The sequence below is a fragment of the Solanum dulcamara genome, chromosome 3 (genome assembly GCF_947179165.1).
Source record: "Solanum dulcamara chromosome 3, daSolDulc1.2, whole genome shotgun sequence".
NCBI lineage: Eukaryota > Viridiplantae > Streptophyta > Magnoliopsida > Solanales > Solanaceae > Solanum > Solanum dulcamara.
In genome coordinates this window covers 77,781,159-77,805,113 of record NC_077239.1, presented here as the reverse complement: position 1 = coordinate 77,805,113, position 23,955 = coordinate 77,781,159, and the positions used below count along the sequence as shown (strand labels likewise).

The window sequence follows — 23,955 nt, the reverse complement described above, 5'->3', positions numbered from 1 at the left end:
TACTACCATATGGATAGATAAATCTTGAAAAGACCACCCAACATCCACCCCTTCCCCACCCCCAAAAAAAAATTGAAAATGAAAGCATGAAAAAGGAAAGATAACTTTGCTTCTTCCGTCAAAATTAAATACAGCTTAAATCCAAATCTTTTCGTTAAAGGCGGAATATCTCATTCACTCACAACCACCCTCTTTAGTGGTAGGAGTGAAGTTATTTAGTGTCATGGATATTTTTGTTTGTATAATGTGCTGTCAATATATAAATAGAATAAGTATATATAAATTTTGTTTTTATATATTTTTTAAAAAAAATTCAAAACTTATACATATCAAATATATCAACATAATAATTATAAACGAACTAGGATAATTAGGAATTTTGGATTTATACGATTAGAAATCGAATTATAAAAATTCTAAATTTATATAATTAGGAGCTTAATTATATAAATTCTGAACGTGGGCCACGTAATTATGATTGTAAATTAGTGGCAAATGATAATTTAATTAAACTATATCTATGTTAAATAATTAACTAGTATGTGTTTGTTTATTGTAACGACCTGTCTCCGGATAAGCCAATGGGGAAGAAAATCGTGCCAAAAAACTTTAGGATAGTGACTTGAAAATTTTGAGTTTAGGCTAGACTTGGGCCAAATCTGAGTAATGTGAGGTCTAGGGTAATACGGGAATGGATAGGGGGATCGAATTGCTAGTTTGATTAGTTGAGTTGATAGTCAAGACGATACGGAGAACTATACGGCTTTACGGAATCGTATTCGAACGAGTAAAACTCCCGGAATTGAACTTGGCATGAAGGGTAGATGTTAAGACGTCATGGGATGAGGGTGTATTGCAAAATAAGGGACCTTGGGACTCAACACGGAGTTTCTTTTCCCGTGTATCCCACCAGGCGAGGCCGCCAAAGAGGTTTGGTCCCGCTGTGGCGGGACAGTTGCAAATAAAGACGGAAAAAAGTTCAGAAACCGTTTTTAGTCATCTCACTTCGTTCTTAAGAGACCAGAAGCGACCTAGCGCGAATTCTTGCAGTTTGCCACCATATTTTATGCTAAAGGCAAGTTAAACACTCCCCTAACTTGTATTTTGATTGTTAGTACCTAGAATCCTTGAGGGACAACTTATGAGAAAGTTCTTGACTTAAATTTAATGGTGGAAAATAGTCATAGATAGGGGTTAAGATCATGGGTTTGGCCCAAATTGGGAATTTTGTTATATTGAGATAAATTAGGACGTTATAGTGATCCTTTGTGTATATATGACTATTTTTAGATTGGGAACAAACAGAACGAATCCGAAAAGAAAAAGCTTCAGCAGTTTTTTTTTTTTTTTTTTTTTTTTTTTTTTTTTTAGGGGAACAGACCCTACACGAGGCTCCCACCTCTCGTGCACAGTCAGGGGTTAAGCAACACCCCCAAGCCTTAACATAAATAATCAAAATAAAAATACAAGGAGGGGGACATAAACCTTACCTCCGATCCTATGGTGGTTCATAAGTCGGCTAACCTATTAAGGTCGGCTAACTCATCCCCGGTACAAAAAGAGACTAACTATAACTAGAAAGCAGTAAACCTGTGAGAGGACTCCTCCCGGTACAATTTAACTATGAAAGCATAAATGAGGGAGACTCTCCCCTTCCATGAGAAAAAAGAAAAGTAAGCTACACTAGTCCTATTCCAACTATGCTACGTACCAGACATAGCTACATTGAAGAAGAACAAGTATACGAAACTTCTATCTCGCATGGGATGGGAAATTCTTTTCATCTTTGCTCTTCTTAGTCTTGTCGTACCAAGTAAATCCATGTGAAGTATGCCTTTGTATCAGTATCATGATTACCAGCTACGGAGGCTGGACAGTCAGACAAAACCAGAAACATACACAAGCAACCAATTCTGGAGGTACATGGGAGTGTGTTAGTTTTGGCATCTGTTGTTGTTGATGCTGTTGAGCTTCATCTTGCAATTCTGCACTTTCAGCTTCAGCTCTGTGGTTGAATTGTTGTTTGGTATGTGGTTGAGCAGTTGTTTGGTGTTGTGTTCCCTCAGTATGTATATGAATTTGATGGAGATGTGACATATTACATCCACTCATGATATTGTTGTTGGTTCTTGGATGTTGTCTATGAGGTTGTTGGAGTTCCACCTGGACTGTATCTCCAACAGCCTGCATAAACAAAGAAGCAAACAACCAAACAAACACACAATTCCAAGAACAGTTCCAAAAATGCTGATTGTGGTGCCATTCCTCTGTTGCAGCTGGCTTCCTCAATTTCTGTATTTGCAACCTGCACAAGCAACCAAAAGGAAAGCATACAAACCTGGCAATTTGCAGGTTGCTGAAGCTGATGGCTGCAGGTTCCCTGGGCTGCTTGTTGGTCTTTGTTTTGAGGTGGTTAGACCTCTTGGAGTACCTGCATAGACAAACACAACCAACAGTCCTTACCACCAAAGAGAGCTGCAGGCTGCTGCACCCATGTTCCTTGTGTGTTGCAAGTTGGTTGAGTTGTTGCTGTGGTGTGTTGATGTTAGAGAATGTGGTTGGAAGGCTGCTCCATAGAAGCCCCAGGACATTGCATCCCTCATAGCTGTTCCAAAGAGTTCCAGTTTTTGAAAAAGGCATTTTGTATGTGGTGCAGCCCTGACTTGAGTTGCTGCACCTCCACAAATAAACCAAGAAGGAGTTCCAAGAGCCTTGGCTGTAAGGAAGCTGTTGCTGTCTCCCTTTGTTTGACTCTTTGTGAACCTGTACACAGGTTCTTGTTGCTTCCAAAGAGGGATTGATCAGCCCCTTTGAAGTGTTCAGCTCATTAAAGTACCTGCACATGTCCACAAAAACAAGACAACATGCTAACAAGAATTGTAGATGGTCCATCTGAGCTGCAGGGTGAAGTTGTTGGAGTTGCTGAATACTGCTGCTGGGGCTAGTGTTGGTGTGTTGGTGAAATCCTAAGCTGCCAGGCTGCTGTCTCCTCAGTTCAGAGTGTGAAATGGGGAATAATTCTCTAAGGAAGTCCCAAATATCACTCTTGGCTGCAAGGATGCTGTGACTGGTTGCAACTCCTCTTGTTGATGGTCTTTGTAGCTGCTGCATTCCACAGCTGTGAAGTTGTTGTTGCTTCCACTCAAATTCAGCTTCAGCATTCTGTGGCATAATATCTGCAACTATAGCTTCATGGATGGTGTTCCAGCAGCCTGCATTCACAAATAAACAACCACACAAACAAGAATAATGGTCTCCCAGATTAGACTCCCATAATGAGTGTTGATGGTTGCTGCTGCTGCCAGGAGGTTTAATAGATGGTGCCTTAGATATTGGAGAGTTCTTGTGTGCCTGCACACAATCCAAGCTCAGTTGTTGATACTCCATCACCATCCCCTTGATGTGAGTTCTGGATGCATTGAGGAATTCCACAAGCTGCAAGCTCCAAATAGAGAAGTGCTCTATCATGCCACTGCTGTAGTATGCAGCACACCTAGCTGGCCCTCCAACTGTGGATAGATATGTTGCATGTGTACAAGTTCCTGCACAGTCAAAAGGTAGAAGGAAAGGAAAGAAAAAGAAAAAGGCTACTCTAATCCAATAGCCAAACAAACAGCAGGATGGTCCTTGTGCAGGGGATTTGGAGATTCTATTTGATTTGATGGTTGTTTTTGTGATATCTTCTATGTAGTTGTTGTTATTACAAGTTGATGAATCAATCCAACAACCTGCATCAATACAACAAACAACCAAAGGCAAATAGGAACCTGCATCAGTTAGCAACCAGGAGAGAACCTCCAAGAGATCTTTGGGTTTCAACGTCGCTCGACTAACGTCTCCAATTATCCGATTGAGTTGAAACTTCTTGGGGTATACACAAACAACCCTTTCTTTTGTTCTGCAAGGTTTGGAAGCTTTTTGCACTAGTTGGAAAAATTGCACCCTCTTTAGGGCTAAGGCAGCTGACTTTTTCAAGGTCGCTCGCCTAACGTCTCTAATTGTCCGTTCGTGCTGAAACTTCTTGGGACTTATCCCTATAGTATTTTCTGCAATGACACAAAGTTTGGAGGCCTTTGGACAGGTCCACATAGTGAAACTCACCCTGCATATCATTCTATGCTGTAGGACCTCCAATAGAGCTTTGGGTTTCAACGTCGCTCGACTAACGTCTCCAATTATCCGATTGAGTTGAAACTTCTTGGGGTATACACAAACAGCCCTTTCTTTTGTTCTGCAAAGTTTGGAAGCTTCTTGCACATATTGGAGAGAAGGCACCCTCTCAAGGCCTAAGGCAGCTGACTTTTTCAAGGCCGCTCGCCTAACGTCTCCAATTGTCCGTTTGTGCTGAAACTTCTTGGGCCTTGTCAATATAGTATATTCTGTACTCTTGCAAAGTTTTGAGACCATAGTGCAGGTCCACCTGCTGCAACTCACCCTGCACATCTTACCCTGCTGATTCTCAGTTACAGGTGTTGCAGGGAAGGTGTTAGCATTAGTGAGAGGCTGAATATTTGGTGAAGTCCTAGCATGCCAGGTTATTGCTTCTCTTTTGTTGAGATACTTTGAACCTGTAAAGACAAGTGACAAGAAGCCAAACAGGAAGGATAGATGCACAGGCTGCTGGAGACTCTTTTGTAGCTCCATGTGACTTCCATAGTAAATGAGGTTAAAGTGCATGTTGTTGCAGGCTTCTCCCAAGAGAGGACCCTTAGTTGTACTCAGAACCAGCTCCCTATGGTACCTGCACCCACCAACAGAAAAACATACATACAAGCAATTCTGCAAGTTATAGTAGTTAATACTAATTACTTGTAGTTGGTTCCTGATTGCTGATTCCCATTGCTGGTTCCTGTGCTGCATCACTACAGCTTTCCTTGCCTGGCTTGCAATTGTTGGTTCCCATTTTCCAAATCTACTGATACCTACACAAGCAAAAATGAAAAGAAAAAAGAAGCTATCTATTCTAATCCTTACCTCTAGGGGTAGGTTGATTGCTCTAGGAATGCAATAATTAAGGGAGATTATCCCCTTTACAAAACTCCTACCTATGAATTTATACATAGGGAGTTCTGTACTACTATTATTGGTATGCAAATCAAGGAGGTTGTTTGATCATCTTCAGTTTTGTCCTCCTAAAATTTGGCATCCCCATCTTGTCTAGGATGTAATATCCTCTTGTTTCCTTAGGAAGCTGTTGAACACTGTAGAATTGAGCCATGCTATCTACACTGTGGCTATGCTTGGAGAGTGTATCAGCAACAAAATTAGCCTCCCTATAGATGTGCTTACATTGAAAGAGATCCAGCATTATGATCATCTCCTGCAGGTTTGTGATGTATTTCCTGATGTTCCAGGGAGATGGGATCTCTTGTTTTAACCATTTCACAAGTAATTCAGAATCAACCTCCAGTAGAACCCTGCTGTAGCCATGTTGAATACACCAAGTAATGCCTATGACTGCAGCTTGTACCTCAGCTTGGTTGTTAGAACCAATTCCAAGTGGTGCAGCAAATGCATAAAGGATGTTTCCTTTATGATCTCTTAGGATACCCCCAGCTCCGATTCTTCCAGGATTATCCAAGGCACTTCCATCAGTATTCAGTTTAACCACATGGTATGCTGGTTTGTGCCAACTGACTTGGATGATTTTCATTTCATGGCTGCATCTTTCCACCATAGCTATTAGCTCCTTCCAGTCATTTGGCCAACTAATGTAAGGGAAAGCTGTGAAGATCAGCATGTAGAGTTCTTTGATGACTGAGAATTTCACTCTAGTACTGCTAGACTTTTTGCCACCATATTTACTAGCACACCTGTTCTTCCATAAGTTCCAACAAATAAATATAGGAGTAGCTTGCAATAATAGTTTATGGACTTCATTATTTGGTTTAGCCAGCCACCATTTCATCATATTGCTCCTCATTGGGTTGCTGCTGTGTTGTATACCCCAACAGTCAGAAAAATACTTCCATATGTGACTAGCCATGTGTCCAGAGATAAAAATGTGATCTATAGTATCCCATCCTGGCCTGTAGCAACAAGAACACTGAGCAGCTGCATGACCAAAGTGCTCAATATTTTCATTGGTGGGCAACTTGCTTCTGAGAGCTCTCCAGATAAGAAAGGATATCTTGAAGGGTATATTCTTGTGCCATATATTATTGTCTGTCATGGTTTTGTTCCTTTTAGGCCTGATTTGGTTCCAAGCTGAAGCACATGTAAAGTTTCCATCTGAATTCAGCTTCCAGTAGGCTGTATCTGGGAGGTCAGGTTGGTACTTGAAGGAAACATTTAGAATCTTCTGTATCAGATGCTGTGGTGCATGTTGCCTCACCTTCTCTTCATCCCATTCTCCATTCTTCAGGAACTTGGAGATAGTGGTATTGTTAAGTCTAGGTAGACAGTCTTTGTGATAAGCTAGGGGGCCAATTCCTAACCAATCATCCCACCAAAAGCTGCAAGAGCCTGAGTTAAGGTGCCACTGTATATGAGGCTCAATCTCAGCTTTGTTTGTCATCATGTGTTTCCACATAATTGATTGACCAGTGTCCCATTTCTTGATTACTGGATTTGCCCTTTGGCAATACTTGGCCCTCAGAAAGCTCCCCCATAGAGTCTTCTTAGACCTAAAAATCCACCATTGTTTATATTGCATTGTTAGGCAGACATCTTTCAGATTTTTCATGCCAACACCTCCTTCATCTGTTGGGTAGCTGAGGGTCTCCCATGATGCCCAATGGTATTTTCTTTTTTCTTTGTCCCATCCCCAAAAAAAGTCTGCTATTAGGGACTTTATTTGTTTGAGTGTAGTGGCAGTTGGAATCACAGCAGATAAGAGATGAATTGGGAGGGACTGCAACACATACTTCACAAGAGCAGCTCTCCCCCCATAACTGAGAATTTTGGTATGCCATCCTCTAATTCTGGATGTTACTTTGGACACCATACTAGTAAAGTATATGATCCTTTGACCTCCAATATATAAGGGGCAACCCAAGTAGGTAATAGGGCCATGAGTTGTTTTGAAACCAGTGGTAGAAGTGACCCTTTCAGTGATCTCAGGATCAGTATTCAGAGGGATCATGCACTGACTCTTTTGTGTGTTAATAAGCTGGCCTGAAGTCTGTTCATACACTTCCAGTGTCTTCATGATCAGCTTGAGAGAGTTACTACATGTTGAAGTGAAAATGATTATATCATCAGCAAAGCTCAAATGATTAATCAATGGACCTTTCTTCTCCATGTGGAAACCTTTGTACAAATGGTGTTGATGAAGATTATTGAGCATTCTTGATAGTACCTCAGCACCTAAAATAAATAGGGCTGGGGATAATGGATCTCCCTGTTTGAGGCCTCTTGTAGAGTGGAAGAAACCATGCCTACCTCCATTCACAATAACTGAATACCAGTTATTAGCCATAAGTCTCCAAACCATGTCAATAAATCCTTCTCCAAATCCAAACCTTCTCATGACTAGACATATAAATGACCAGGACACCCTGTCATAGGCTTTGGCCATGTGTAATTTGATCACAACATTATCTCCCAGTTTAGAGTTTCAAAGGCTGGGTTTTGAGGTAGGTGATGGTTTGTCTTTCTGTATGTGCTATATGTGCTGGATAATTGCTTCATTGTATACATATATGTACGTGAATAGGGAAAGATGAAATGAACCATGCGAAATGACTATTATTGTCTATGGTTTGTAATGAACCTGTTCTTGGTAGATATGACTATTGAACTATTCACTGTATTTGTGATTGATTGTGTATGATTGGGCTAGATGTCAAGTTTCGACACATAACTGGATCGGGTGTCATATTTCAACACATAATTAGATCGAGTGTCACATTTTGACACGACCTTGAATCGGGTGTCACATTCCGGTACACTAACAAGTGAATGTAGGTTCCATGAAAGGATCTTTCTTGACTATGTATTGAGACTGAGACAGTTAACCTGTATATATATATATATATATATATATATATATATATATATATATATATATATATATATATATATATAGGTATTGTTCATGAAATGATAATTGGTAAGTTGTTCTATATATTTGTATGTTACTGTGTTGTAGTTACTTGATCATATCTCATTTACTGGAATAGTCGCGTGATTCTACCAGTACACTGTTATTTTGTATACTGATACTACACTTGTTCTTTCTTGTTGAGTACATGACATCTTTAGGCGGCAGTTGAGAGATTTTGCGTAGAAGATCGTTGACTAGTCGGAATTCAAGAATGAGCCAGTTGTTTTAAGCTACCATGAGTTCTTCCCTATCTTGGTCCTTCATTTAGGACTTAGACTTCGAACGTTTGTTTATTTTTATGACTTTTGAGATTGCACCCACTTTGTTTAGACTTGTTATTTCATTAGAGGTTTGATACATTGACTTTCAGATTCTAGGGGTATTTATGTATGTTTAGTTAAATTGGCTGAGTTTATGGGGACTCAACACCCTTTTTTCATATTTAATTTGTTTTGTATCTTAAATTTGTTTATCTCACGCAATTGTTGCTAGTTTGGGTTGTAATAGTAGTTCTCCTACCGAAAGATTAGTGTGGATACCAATCACGGCGAATCAGGATCGTGACATTTATCCACTTAATTTTCCTTTTATTAAATTTAGGCCCCACTTTTGGGTCCATAATTTTGGATTAGCATTGACCACTTGAGCCGCATCTTTCAATTCTGTCAAATAGCCATCAATTCCTCCTTTATTGTTAAAGGTCCCCCACTCTTTGGCCTAAATTTGACTTCTTACCATAAAAACAATCATAAGGATTTTTCATGTCAATTTAAAGAGTAACATTAAGCCCTACTTGTACTATTCCTTAATTTTTTTTAAGTGAAATCTATCAAAATATAATCTTTTTTATATGGAAAAGAAAAATGGATAATGATCTTCACGTGCTATGCAAGTTTAGACCCTTCATTTAGATGCATAACAAGCTTCTTAAGATTTTGCTACAAAAGTTTTCAAAAATCGTCTATTATTCATGTATAATTTACATAGATTTATTAAAAAAAGTAAATAATAAATTTGATTGAGTATTTATATAAAGATTCCTATTAAACTTCAGAGATGGCCTTACTTTCTTTTTAAAGCAAACATATGGACATAAAAAGGAATAAAATTAATAGAATAGAGGAAGATAAATATGCCTCATTCTATACCAACCGATTCCATCATTCAGCTACTTTGAAAAAGCATGAATTTTGTCGGAATGGATGAAGTCCAAATTGATTTAGTTATTGAAAATTGACCAAAATGTTGCAACAAAAAGCAATTCAAATGTAGGCTACGACAATTAACATTAGATGTCTAATCATTCTCCTTTCATTTCGTTTACTTGGGCCGTATGTTGAAATATAAAAAATACTCATATATTTTAGAAAATTAAGACAAGTTTATTATTTTTATTTAATATAATATTTATTATTAAATAACTCTATAAAATAATAAAAATTAAAAATTTAAATCTCTAAAGTACAATAAATAAGATTAGTTTAATAAAATAACTTTTAATAAATATTTTTGAGATATATCAAGTTAACATGTGAAAGTAGAAATACAATTGAAAGTATCAAGAATATCTATTGAAATGGGTTCTTTTAAACTGAATTTTAGGTAGGAATCGTCACTTTCCACTAGGTTTGTCCCAAGGGATAGAGCTAACAACCTTAGAAAATGGAATTAAGACAAAAACTTTCATTGAGTTTGATTGACTATATCATCCATCTTCGTCTTCTTTGAGATAAAGGGTAAAATTGTCAATTTTTTACTTTCCCCTCTCATATTAGTTGATCACTTTTCATTTTGCACAATATTTAAGAAATCATAAATAAGAAAATAATTTTGTTAATTCACTCATAAAACAACTTCTTGAAAATTTTACAAACAAATGTAAATACTTTCAGAAAGAATTAATTGCAAGGGTAATATAGAAAAAAAAATTAATGTTTTCTTGATTTAGTAAGGTGGACAACTAATATAGGTGTCACGATCCCGACCCGTCGTGACTGGCACCCACACTAACCCACCAGTGGGAGAACCATTTTTACAATCCAAATTATCAACTTATGAGATAAATCAGTTAAAGACTTGCGAAAGCAGAAATAAAATAAGAATAAGACTGAGTTTCCATAAACTCAGCAAAATAATTTAAATATCAAACGAAATGCGGAAATATCCCAGGAACTAAAAGTCGTCCGTACCAAAACTCTAACCAAATGTCAAGAGAAAAGGAAAACACTCCCCAAAAGAAGTCATAATATTAAACGATTGTCTGAACATTTGAGTCCCGGACGAAGGACTTAAACAATGAGAAAGTCCACGACAGCATGACAGAATAACTCACCCTTGGACTTTGAACAAGCTTCTACTCTTCTAAATGAGGTCTCTCCGCAGCCGGATGAATATGCCCTATACTCAACAAAAGACAAAGCAAGAGTAGTATCAATACACAAAACAATGATGTATTGGAAGGATCACGTGGTTAGCCAGTAAGAAGATCATAGACAAGTAAATTCAACACAATAAGCATATACATGTATAAAATAAGTCAATTAATCTCAAGTTCAACCATATTCAGCAATATTACAACTCAGTATCTTCCACATGCTATAACTTCACACAAGGATCCTCTCAAGGGACCTACAAAAATCAACTTTGTGTCGGAATGTGACACCCGGTCTAAATATGTGTCAAAACATGACATCCGATTCAATTATATGTCGGAACGTGACACCTGATCATATTATGCATCGAAAGGTGACACCTGATCAAAATACAGCACAATCACAAATATATTTAGTATTTACAACATTATATCACCAAGAATACGTTCACACAAAAGCAGGCCACCAGGTGATCATTTCAAACATAATCTAGCATGTTTCCCTATTCATGTACACATATGCATATCATGAAGCAATTTAACAAGCATATGAAACACATACGGGAAACTAGACTATCACCTACCTCAAATTCGAGTTTCAAAAGTTTACAATGCAAAAGTCTTTCCATTTCGGGTTCGTTCTTCTCGTTCTTGATCTAGAAAAAGTGAATACACATAAAGAATCAATACAATGGCCTAACTATTATGAAAAACAATACAATTCTCATCCTAGGCCAAACCCATTATCCTAACTCCATCCTAGGCTTATTTTTCACAATTAATTTTCAGTTCAAACCCTCCCCAATGATTACCAACTATACTTTCTAGGTTTTAGGAATCAAAAAATGAATTTAGGGAGTAAAATCCTTACCTTAAACGTAGAAATTCCTGGCAAATTGATAAACATTGTCCTAGGTCGCCTCCTGACGTCTTAGGAACTGTTTTTGCAGAAAGAACCGTTCTGGGGCTTTTCCCCGACTTAAGCCACGCCTGGCCCGCTCTAGCGGATTGCATGGAAATAGAGAGAGCCCTCATTTCACAACATACTCTCTTCCCAAGACGTATTAAATTATATCATTCACGCTAAATTTAATTTCGGGAGTTTCACTCGCCCGAATGTGATTTCGCAAAATCGTAAATGCTCTGCATCGTCTTGGCTGTCAGCCTATCCAATCAAATTGGAGATTTGACCTCCCATCATTCACATGATCACCGTAGACTTTACTTGACTCAGAATTCGTCCAAAACTGACCTAGGCTAAAAATTTTCGAAGTTACTACCCGAAGTTTTCTGGCCGGAAAGCCTTCCCCATTGGCTTATTCCTAACGACAGAGACATGTTGTTACAATAGGATAATTTTTTTTTAATATAATGATCAACTAATATATAAAACGGATGGAAAATATTCGTAAGAAATAAATAAAAAGAATTATTACAATAAATTTAAAATAAGGTAGGTAAGTACAAAATTGTAAACCACAAAAGATGTGATAAAGCGAAATCGGAAGGAGGTCTCTGAAATTATCTTTTTTATTTTTATTTTATTTTAGTGAGTTACACATCTCATGATCTCAATCATTTTGTTTAAATAAATGTGAATATATTTCAATTAAATTCACGGAGTCAATTTTTTCAAAAATCTTATTCTCCAATAAGAAAATGAAGAAATTACAATAGATTTGGCCAAGTTTTTAATAAAAATTACTATAATCATCTCTTATTAGTAATTTTTGTATACATACTTTGTCCGGCCAATAGCATCATCTTCACTACTATAATCATGATTAATATCATGAATTAATATTATAATTATGAAATCATAGTACTATATTCTAAACAAAAAAAGACCAAACAATTTGATAGTGAATGAAATCACAACAACTCGAGAGGCTCCAAAAGAACCAAATCTTTGAAGACTCAAACATGTTGCAAGACAACCAAAAAGAAAAAGAAAAACATGTTGGAAGACAATTCACTTAATCTTAATTTTATAATACTATTACCTTCGTATTAATTTATTTATTCTATTTTAATTTGATACAAAAATAAAAAAAATTGAATCTTATAATTTTAAATTAAAGACATGTAAATATATTAATTTTTTTTTTAATTTTATGATTTTAAATATGTCATGTAAAAACTAAAATTTAAAAAGTTGCTAGAAAGAAAAAAATATACACATTCTTTTTAAACTGCTTAAAAAGAAAAATAGAATAGAATAAACAAATTAAAACCAAAAGAGTATTATTGCTCTAATTAGTCAATGGTTTCCAATTATTTTTTTTCACTTGCAATCATTTTTTTTGTTGAATATATTTACTAGTTCAACAAAAAGTCATGACCTACTCAACAAAAGGAGAATAAAAATAGAATTCTTCAATGCCATGTTGATCACCTTATTATCCAATCCAATAATAAAGGCAAGTTATATCCAATCAAAAAAGGTACCACCTATTAAAAGGTGATATAATTCAAAGTTTCAAAAAACTAATTATTTCCCAATGAAAGAATATAATCTTTTTCTATCAGTAGTGCTATTTTCTTTGTACTTGAACTGGTTAAAAATAATTCCATTTCCAAAAGTGGACACTCTTTTTTTCCCCACTTTTTGAGTCCAAGTTTTTCAACTTACACATTCTAAAAATGGCAAATCTTTAATAATTTTGCTTTGATTGCAAATCCCAATTTGTTTTTTGTGGACACTATTTCCCTGACACAAGAAACTTAGAGTTTTATGACACAATTTTCTAGATCTATTAACTTTTTGATTTTCGTGTGTAATTAATTCAAATAAATAAATTAAAATGGAGGAAGTAAAAGAAACAATTACTTCCTCTATTCTTATTTACTTATCAAATAAATTTTAATTTGATTTTTTTTACTTGTTAATTTTAAAAAATTAAAAAATGATAATTTTTTATTATACCCTCAATTTATTTATATTAAATTAATATTTTTAAAAAATATAGTGAGTAAATATGTTTAAAACTCTATCAATTAACAGAGGTAAAATGATAAACTCACTATACCAATTATTATTTTCTTAATAGATATGCCAAATCAAAATTTGACAAGTAAAAAAATAATAGAGGAAGTAAAATTTATAAGTTCAAACATATTATCATTTTTTTACACCATCATCGATCTTGTCTAATTATCTTTACATATTAATAACAATAACATATCTAATATAATTCACATAATTCCTTTCACGAGTGAGGTCTAAATCTTTACATATTATTAAAAATATATATGATACGATAATTTTCAAAAATTCACATTTAATATTTTAAGAAAACTTATCTATAAACAAATTTTAGTTAATTTAATAGCATAAAAAATTATACTAACGATTAATATCTTTTTGGGAAAAAAAAAGGTCAATCATGATGCAATATAATAACAATAACAATAACAATATATTCAATATAATTCCACAAATCATAATGGAGCCATTATTTTAACTAAAAAATATCAAAATATAAAAAATAAAATTAAATAGTGTCAATATATCATATATATATATATATATACACAATAAAAATATTTATATCTAACAACATAGTGCAGTTTTGACAGAGTTATTGATTGATATCCTTCAAATATATGTGGCTTTAGCATTATCCACAACCGAGATATCAAGAAAGGCTAGAGAGTACGCATATGTTTGCAAAAAAAAAATAGTGTATTCTTTCACTTGAGATTCACTGGTTTGAAACAGTCCACGTAGCATGTTGTCAACCACTAGTCAATAAAGTAATTGTACACTGCCTTTGCGATTTTCCAATTTTTGAGAACTTTGGCTTTTTCTTCAGTACTAAACATATTGTACATACCAAAATCATCAAAAAATTATCAAATTTTGCAATTTGTTAAAAGTAAATCAATTTCTACCTCTGTTTCTTTACATATCAAGAAAAAAATTAGCATTTTTTTCTGATTTTTTTGGTTACTTTACTAGTACATTTACTTGTAACAATGGAGGTGAAATTGAAAGAAATGATAAAGTTTTGATTTTTAAGAGAGATAAAAGAGTTTGCTATGGATTTTTGGAGAAAACGGTACGTGGGTATTTCTTGATTTGTTTTATTTATAAGAGTAATACTTAGTTGTTATGTTTTCTTGATTAATTAGCCATAAAATTCATGATTTGTGGCGAGAATAATTAATTAATGTGATGGTTAGTATGGGATATGGGAAAGGGGATTATTAAAATCGAATGATCGGTAATAAGGTGAAAATTTACGGAGTCAATTAACTGAGCTATTGAGATTCACCGGGTCATGGTTAGTTAGTTTTGAATCTTGGGGTTTTTTCTTTAATCTTTTTTTACTTAGAAAGTTTTAGGATATGTTGCTATGAATTTTTTTTGGTTTTGTTAATATGTTTGAATTATATTTTTCTAGAAGAAAGTTTATGAAGTATGTTCTTAAAGCAGTTAAAAGATTCTTGAACAAGGGCTCTTTTATTTATCTTTTGATGTTTAAGAGTATAAAAGTTTTTTTGTTTTTTTTAACTTCTGAAACTTGCTAAAGGAGCAATCTTTATAATATTTGTTGAATATTTCTGTCTTATTTTTGCTGGTAGCAGCATCATTATGCATGAGCTAGATCACTGGTTTTTGTTATATGTGATGATATTTAATCAGCTGAAATGTCTAGTAATTGATCTGAAAATCTAAATTGACAGAATCTTGAACTGATCCTTTTTTCTATTTTTTAACTATTTGGTGTTTTAGGTCTTTTGACCGATTAATTTGAGTTCGCCTAATTTAGGCCATCTGAGTGGTTAAGCACTGGTTAAAGGGCTAGGGATTCCAACCATCACATCGCGGTAGTTAATAGAAGTCTTAGTTCATGGGACTTTGTAATTTGATATATTAATTGCTCAAAAGGGAACTGCAGATAAGAGGAATCTGAGTGCCAAGTTGTGCTGAATCTGAATCTATGGTATAAAAAAAAACAGATAAAAAGTAGCATATGTTTGCCATGTTTTTTATTTGGTTTTCTACTATATACTTTTTCAATCTTTTTTTTTTTTAAAGAATCCACCATAAAAGTAGCATATCCCTTGTTTTGTGGTGCAGGGGAAATGGAGTTGTGTTAAGAAGTCTGTATTTATTGTGGACTGTAGTGTAACATGGTTCGAGTCGTGGAAGACACTATTACTTTTCTTATCTTTTTTGAAAAAGAATGAACCATGGAAGTAGAATATCCCTTTAATAATTACTGATGACAGCTATAAAAAGGAAAATTGTGGTGCAGAATGAACTATAATTCAGAAAATGATAACAAGTGTTTCGAGAAACATTTCCGATGTATTTATATTCATCTCATCTCCACAAAAGAGGTTCATGGGATGTGGTGGTTGTCATTTGATACAAACACTATTTACTGAAGTTGGCTGAGATATATATTTGTTTTTATCAGGCTTCCTTACAAGCTGTAGTCTGCCTTGCAGATGACAAATTTCAATGACGATGATATTGATTTAGGACTTGCTCTAGGTTGCACCACCACTCGTAATGTTCAGACGAAGCTTAAAGATGATACAGGTGCAGGTGTAAATGCAAGCTCAACCGTGGATATGGCATTTGCAGCATCTGATCCCCTATCGGAATTAGTTTGGTCCCCTCATAAAGGTTTGAGCCTCAAATGTGCTGAGAGAGGCTTAGCTGACAATAAACCTTTTCGTCAGTGGAATGTGGGATCAACCACTTTGATTGCTGCACCATCACAAAGTGACAGATTTAAGGGGACTTATGATGAAAATGCCGTTTATGAGAAGATAATCAACTCTCCAGAAAGGTTTCATACCAATGAAATGGTATTAAAAAGTGGAAATGAAATTGGTAAGGCTAATTTCTGGTAACCATATATGTGGTGTTGTTGCTCACGTTTATCCTCTTTATATTATTAGATGCTGAGTAAACAGTCATCTGACAGGCTGCAGCAGCAGAGTGAAAATAATGAACACTGCTGATGGAGTTGATATGGCAGACCCTAATCAAGATGAGGAGAATGTGAAGAATACTGAGAAGAGCTTTTGCGTTACGACAGTTAAAAGTTGTGAAAATCATGCAGGTATAGTCTTCTATCCTAATCTCACTTTATTCCTAATGGTGTCTGTTACGTTAAAATTGAGGGGCGTATGTGATCTTAATTTGGTTGGCTGACAAAAGGATGGCATGCTAGATTTTTAAGATATCCGATTTTTCAGTCACTTTGTTTGATGCAGGTCAAGGAGATTTTGGAACAGAGAAATTTCTGCTACATGGATCCAGTTCCAAGGTTGATATGGAAACCATTGAACCTCTAGCAGGGAAAATTAATCAAGAAATTTTGGCTAGTGATAAGTGTAGAAAGGGAGATGTTCCCGGTAGCAGTCAGGCTCCAATTCCTACTCTCGAAGACTCGGAGGCCCCTGCATGTCTGCTTTTGAATTCACCAATCAAAATGGAAGCAGATAACACACTAGAATCTACTGGTCTGCAAGCATTAGAGTGCACAGCTGAGAATGATGTACATCTTCCAGGGATTAACGAGACTTGTGATCAGGACAAGGAGCAACTTCTTAGGGACAGTTCTGTTCCACCTGAAACTTCTCCAACACATAGCAGGTCCTCATCATATAGAAGGAAAGGCAAAGCAAAAGCATTGTCCGATGGAAATTCCAATAGCAAAATGTCAAATGATGAGGAAGATAGCCATGAGAGTATAGAAAGCTGCAACAGTACAGGGTTAATCCCAAAGGGTAAGAAACGTTGGCACTTTGAGCAGCAGTTTTTTGTCGGAAGTAAAAGAATCAGAACCGATATGCACAGAGATCCTGCTACAGAATCGACAGTTGCACATAATAGCTCTTTTGTGACTTGGATTTCAAACATGATAAAGGGCTTGTCTAACTCCAGTCTTGAAGGGCCTCCTACTCTTGCTCGCACCTTTACTCCTAATAATGAGGAAAATCATGGAAAAGAGATTAATCATCAGGAAATTGTTATGTATGAGAAAGATCGTGATTCTGGTGGCAAGTCAATGGGGTTCCAATCTGTATTTCAGTCACTATACTGCCCAACCTTAAAGGTGACTGAAACAGAAATATCAAAAGAGGATCACTCAGTGGGAGAACCTAAAAATCTTCCACCAGCTGAAAAAATCCTCATTGATGTTCCTCCAATATCCTGCCATCCGGGAGACGATATGTTAGATGCACACATGCTAATCTCTGATGACAAATTCAACCAATCTACAGTGGCTCGCAAGGAAGTGCCACTGATGCAAACTCAGATTACGCCAGCAATTGTTGCTCCTCGGAAGGTTAGTAGAACTACTTCAGTGGAAAACAAAGCTTCTAGTGACTCGATGTCTAGACTTAGAACAAGCATTTGTGAGGACAAAAATACCTCTCATTCATCTGAATATGACATGTCTATCAGAAATCAGTCTCTTCGTAGCCTGTGGATTACTAGATTCTCCAACAAAACTCCTGGAAATGTTCTGAACATAGATAATTCCAAGCCAACTACACATGAAACAAGTGTGGAGTGTCGGATTGAACAGGAAAGCTCTGATACGAAGGGGACTTCAGATAGAGACCAATATGATGATGTTGCAGCCAGCTCAAAACAGATCCGTTACAATAATTATGAAAGGTCCATGAATAATCTGCATCCTATTATATCATCTGCCAAGTTCAAGAAGTCAGAGGCACTGGCCACTCTGTTTTCTAGGAGATTAGATGCCCTTAAACTCATAGCACCTTCTTCACCAAGAAATGAGTATAGCTACACAAGAACAACTTGTTTCTTCTGCGGCAAAAGTGGTCACGACTTACGCAACTGTTCGGAGGTGACAGAATCTGAATTGGAAGTTCTTATTAGAAGCATCGGGTCTTATGATGGCACTGAGGAATGTTCTTGTTTGTGCATTAGATGTTTTCAACTTGATCACTGGGCTATTTCCTGTCCAACTTCATCTACAAACAGGAACGATAATTTGCGGCTCTTATCTGGCAATAAATGTTTGCCTAGTCTTCTTGATATAAAGCAAGGCCATCCCATTGAACTCGCTAATCGTGTTCAGCACAGTAGAGATAAATTATCTAGTGACCTAATGCACAACAGGAAACAGTTTTGGTTTGCAATAACTTCCGACTCCAATCAAGTTCCTAAGCAGAGAACTTCTGATCCTACGGAGAACAGTTTGAAGGAAAATATGATCTCTTCCAATTTTGTTAGTAAGGAGATACCAGATTTTCCAAAAGGAATTTTTGATGTCATCAGGGGTCTTCGGTTGTCTCGTGTAGATATTCTCAAGTAAGTAAATCATCTTTTGCTAGTCAGTATATCAATTTCATGTTGGTTACTTCTTTAAATGTGGATTTAGTACAGTTTAAATTCCAGCAAGAAGCAATGAGAGTTCAAAAGATTTCTACATTATCACAACTCGGCTTGTATTATATGTTTTGATTTGGGGCTATAGAGGTTCTAAAGTTATACTACTTGTCCCAAATGAATTTATTCTTCATTGTTTTCACCGGTGGTCGCTTGTTACATATATATCTATTGTTTTTTTTTCCCATTTAAATTTACACTTCTTGTCTGCCTTAGATGGATGAACTCCAACACTTCACTATCGCATTTGGACGGATTTTTCTTGCGTTTGAGACTAGGGAAGTGTGGAGCAGGGCTAGGAGGTACAGGATACTATGTTGCGTGCATAACTGGTAAGTTTTATAGTAATTAATTTTCTTCCACCTTCCGATGCAAGAACAGATAGTTATTCTTTTATCTGTTTACATTTGCCACATCTTCCTGTTATGGAATCCACAGGTTTAAAAGGAGAAAAATTTGAGAGAGATTCCAATAACTGCATATATGTTAATTTCTGTGGAGTCAAATGCTTTGTGGGAAGCCAGTATGTCTCCAACCATGACTTTTTGGAGGTAACATACTTTTTATTTAGGATTACTTTGAACAGTAACCTATACCATCGTAAAAAAAAGTTTTAAGAAAATACACCACCACAGTGGGACTCAAACTTGCATCCCTACTGTGGTAAACCTGAACTTCAACTACTGGCACCACAAAACTTATTATTTCTAAGGATGTCACGTTTAATATTTATACTTTCCTTATAAATATATATATGCAAATATACATGTATATACAAATTTTCAACCGAGATCACGGGATGGCGTGGCACCCCTCGGATGAACATAGATCCGCCCCTGCTTTCGGTGATGGTCTATATTGGGGGAACTGAGGGTAATATCATGTTAAGTACTCCCTCCATTTCAATTTGTGTTAGGTTTTGACTTTGTATGGAATTTAAGAAAGTTACGAAACGTGTACACATAATAAATCGCAATTCCATTGGCTTTAAATATCAAATCCGTCTCTAATTCCTTACAGGATGAACTAATCACTTGGTGGCACAAAATGTTGGAGAGTGGCGAGAAGGTTCCTGCAGAAGGCGATTTAAGGCTAAAACTTGACGAGCGGATGAAACTAGGGTTCTAAGAACTCATTACAACAGACACCAAGTCCCGAGTTTGGTTTGTACAAAAAGTGTCGAAACGAGACCAAGAAATCAGCTATTCCACCATCTTGTAAATAAGATTTTGGGTGCTATTTCACAAATTCTTTGTTTCTTTTGTTATATCCTAGACATTTGATATTTGAGAGTTCTTTTTAGGGGATCATTTGGTGTAGATAGATGAATGTATTTGTGTTAAATAACATGAGAAATATTGTTTGAAAAAAAACATTATTTCCCATTATGAGGCATCTTGATCTTTTTTGTTTGGACCAGTAGTATATATTCTATGTCAAGTGCCTGTGTGAGAATTTGTTGGAATCATTTTTATTATTTTGGATTCTGATTTATTTTTTTGTGAGAATATACAAAGATGTCCACAAGTTTGAATTTTTGTCTTTCCTTTTCCCTTTATGACATTAGATTTTTGTTGTGGCTAGATTATGCTTTATCTTTTTTGATTGTTCTGTAGTAGATTTATTGGATTTCCTTTTGTCACTTTTCAATTTGTCCTTCTCATGATTAAGAGTGGGTTTCTTAAATTTTTTATTTTTTTTGGTATTTGTTAAGTAAGAAAAAAAAATTGCTCCAGGAATATTTAAATATAATTTAGCAAAATATTATAGCACTGAAATGTGATGAGGAGTGGGAGTTTGGTCGTTCAGGGGTGGGATGATTAAGCGGTATGAGTTAGGGTTGTTGGGGGCGTAGGACATGGAGAGGAGAATGAATTTAAAATGTTGTGAAACTTGTTTTTTTAATTTTCGTTTTGAACAAAAAAGTCATTTTTTCATAATTAAACACTGATTTTGAAAAAAAAAATGAAGATTATTTTGAAAAAAAGAGTGAATAATTCTTAGGAAAAAGTGGGTCACATGAAAGAAGGAACTATATATATCGAGCCCGTTTGGATGGGCTTAAAAAAAGTAACTTTTATGTATGAAGTGCTTTTAGAACTTTAAAGTGCTGAAAGTTATTTTTATAAATAAGCAGTTGAGTATTTGGATAAAAGTGCTTAAATGAAGAAAATTATGTGAATTTTAGGGTTAAAAGAATAAAAAGGGTAGTTTGGGAATTTAATTAAAATATAAGGGATATAAAAGTAATTTTCATGATCAAAGAAAATGACTTTAAGCACTTACAAAAAAAAAGTTAGGATTCCTAACTTTTTATTTTTGACTGACTTTAAGAACTTTCTGACTTAAAGTTAGCATTAGGCAAACACGTCTAAAAGCTGAAAAGGGGCTTTAAGTTGGTCAAGAATCAAACACAAGAAATTTAAAAATTAAAGAAAATTTTGCTTTCTGAAAAAGATATGTGGCATAAAGAAACTTTGGAGTTTATTTACTTACCTATTATTCATAAAGGTGATACTAAAGTGCGTGCACCCCAAACTTAAAACAAGCTATGCCCTCATGGTATAGGAATAAGTACCATAAACTTTTATATAAGAATACACATTTATATGTGAAACTTTTTTTTCCAGAATCTTAGTAGCGATTAGTTACTTGAACTCTCACCTTTTTGGTGAAGTTTGGTTCTTTTCTTTTTTAAATGAGTAGTTTGGTTTGATTTCTTCAAGTATTTTTGCGCATAATCAAAATCAAAAGGACTAATTTCTTGAAATATTATCATTCAGAACTCGTAAATAGAAAATAAACACAAATTATCAATAAGATATATTAATTATTAGTAATAACTTGTACTTTAAACACGTCAGTTATTTATAATTTTTTTAATTATAATATTTTATTATATATAAATTCTTTTATTTTTATTTTAGTTTTTATTACTATTTCAAATCGTAATTAATTTATATTTATTTAAATAGGTATAAAGAATGGTTACCAAAAATTCAAAATAAGGGAAGTAAGCGTAATATCTTAAACCACGGGAGAGGTGAGTGTTATAGAATAAAACCTGGAGGGAGGTCTTTGAAATTGTGCCTTAGTATAGTTAACCCTAATTTTATTTTATTTTTAAAAAAGAGAAACTCAAAGAAGAGAAAATTACATTATAAATTAGTTCAGACAACAATGTAATCAAATTGGGCCTATATTTTAGTTTCTTACATAGTCTGGTCCAATTTCTATGTATATATTTGAAAGGGAAACTTACGTAAATATACTATATTAAGAAAATATTTATCATTTATAATAATAATATATTTTTTTCACTGGACACTTATAATACATTTATAATACAATTTTAATACATATTAGCGAGAATATTTTATAAAACTCATATAATACAAGTTTTATGCATGGATAATATATCTATCACACTTTAATACATTTATAATACATTGTATCAATTTCTTACCAAATAAGTATAATATATTTCAAAACACTTATAATACATTTATATTGCATGCATAATTCACTTTTAATACATGACATATATATCATAATAATGTTATGTATTGCTATAGATGATAATAAATAAAAATTATCGCTAAAATCAGTAATTATTTATTAAAAAGTGTTCTCCCTGATAATTTTTTCTATTTCAAACTTACTTTACATCTATTAGCCCAATAACCTTTTAAAACTCATCCTTTCAATATAGATTAACACAATACTTTCCTACTTATGCCAGTCATCACTACTATATCTACCTCCCCGAGGTAGTGATAAGGTTTGTGTACACTTTATCCTTTTCAGGTTCCATTTCTGGGCATATTGTTGTTGTGTTGTTGTATGTTCAAATCTGGATGTTGTTGTGAAAGTTGGTTGATAATAGTCCAAAAAACTTCAATATGAAGATTAGGTTCATTTGAGACAAGTTTGCAATTGTTTGAGAACGAATTTGTCGAATAAAATCTATTGAAGAATATTGTCCATTGATTTAAGGTCGAGAATGTGAACAAGAAGCAAAAACTTTATGGACGACCATTATTAAAGCTCGAAATGTCATAGTTTGAAATCAGATTTTCGCAAATAAGATTTGTTTCGAATGGATATTGTTGCCAAAGATCATGTACGTATTGTGGAGTCTAAATTTGAAATATATGGTGATTTGGTGAAGTTTTTGAATTATTTTGGATGGATTTGATGCTTGAATTTAATGTAAAAGACGTAATCAGTTTTTGTATAATAGCGTATAATAGTGCATAAACACCTTTTTTAATTTTATACGAAAAACACCTTTGTGTAAACACCTATTAGACGGAATCAGTTTTTTTATAATAGCGTATATGTTTTGATAAATTTTTTCATTGATCAATTTACGGTATTGTTTGCAACAAATTTTCGTAGTGCTGAAAATTAACTGCAATCAAATAAAATAAAAAGAAAAAAGTAATTTTATTGATGAATCTTTGTGAGAACAATTCCGTTGTTCTCTTGATTCTTCTCTCCTAACATGTTTCCGTAATTCGAGGGTCGGCAGTAGCGTATTTGACGAATGCAGGAGGATGTAGACTTCCTTGAGATGTGTTTGATCTCTGAGAACGTCAGAAAGCGCTTCGTCGTTTCAAATCGATCTCCAGGAAGAACTCCGTTGACCACTCCTTCGAAGAACTATGTAGTTAGTGTTGTAGCTTTTCTTCAATGCTTGGAGAATGTCCCCAGAAAATTATGTAATCCTCCTATTTATAGTTGTAGAGGGGAGACAATCCAAATATGGATGAACTCTTTTTCCTTCTTCTGATTGGTTCATGTAAGTCTTCAAGTTTATCACAAAATAAGGTTGCTTTTTGATTGGTTGTTGAACTTTGACCAGGATCGTCACATCATTTGAACATGTGGCATTCTCTTGTTGGTCTTTAACTTGACTGGGATGCCAAGTCATCTTGACACATGGCATGAGCTTGAACCTCAGGATGAAATGGACCTTGGATTGAAATTTAATAAAATGGACTTATGCATTTGTGAAACCTAAATTAATTATTCAACCCAAATGAACATGAATTTAATCCAAATTTTGTATGAATTAAATCCAATAAAATTTACGTGTCTACAGATATATATTAGCCCATTTTTTTATGGACCGAACTAATA

General features: G+C 34.7%; 1 protein-coding gene across 3 annotated transcripts; it reads left to right on the top strand.

Moving 5' to 3' along the window:
• The first annotated feature begins 14,039 nt into the window (after nucleotides 1-14,039).
• On the top strand, nucleotides 14,040-20,275 carry LOC129883094 (uncharacterized). Of its 3 annotated transcripts, none has more exons than XM_055957667.1 (7): nucleotides 14,040-14,174; nucleotides 15,879-16,269; nucleotides 16,364-16,501; nucleotides 16,656-18,732; nucleotides 19,027-19,142; nucleotides 19,249-19,361; nucleotides 19,831-20,275. In XM_055957667.1, the coding sequence occupies exons 2-7, from the start codon at nucleotides 15,879-15,881 to the stop codon at nucleotides 19,936-19,938; spliced, it is 2,943 nt and encodes a 980-aa protein (XP_055813642.1). In that variant the 5' UTR covers nucleotides 14,040-14,174; the 3' UTR covers nucleotides 19,939-20,275. The 3 variants fall into 3 exon arrangements, with proteins under 3 accessions (XP_055813642.1, XP_055813639.1, XP_055813640.1); XM_055957664.1 differs by lacking the exon at nucleotides 14,040-14,174 and adding an exon at nucleotides 14,279-14,479; XM_055957665.1 differs by lacking the exon at nucleotides 14,040-14,174 and adding an exon at nucleotides 14,279-14,479 and having other exon boundaries at nucleotides 15,848-16,269.
• The last annotated feature ends 3,680 nt before the right edge of the window (nucleotides 20,276-23,955 follow it).

Bases quoted from the DNA above. Each gene is read 5' to 3' on its own strand.
- LOC129883094 (XM_055957667.1), top strand. From the start codon at position 15,879: ATGACAAATTTCAATGACGATGATATTGATTTAGGACTTGCTCTAGGT. The intron at 19,143-19,248 runs GTAAGTTTTATA...TGGAATCCACAG, and splicing joins CTATGTTGCGTGCATAACTG to GTTTAAAAGGAGAAAAATTT. The intron at 19,362-19,830 runs GTAACATACTTT...AATTCCTTACAG, and splicing joins CCAACCATGACTTTTTGGAG to GATGAACTAATCACTTGGTG.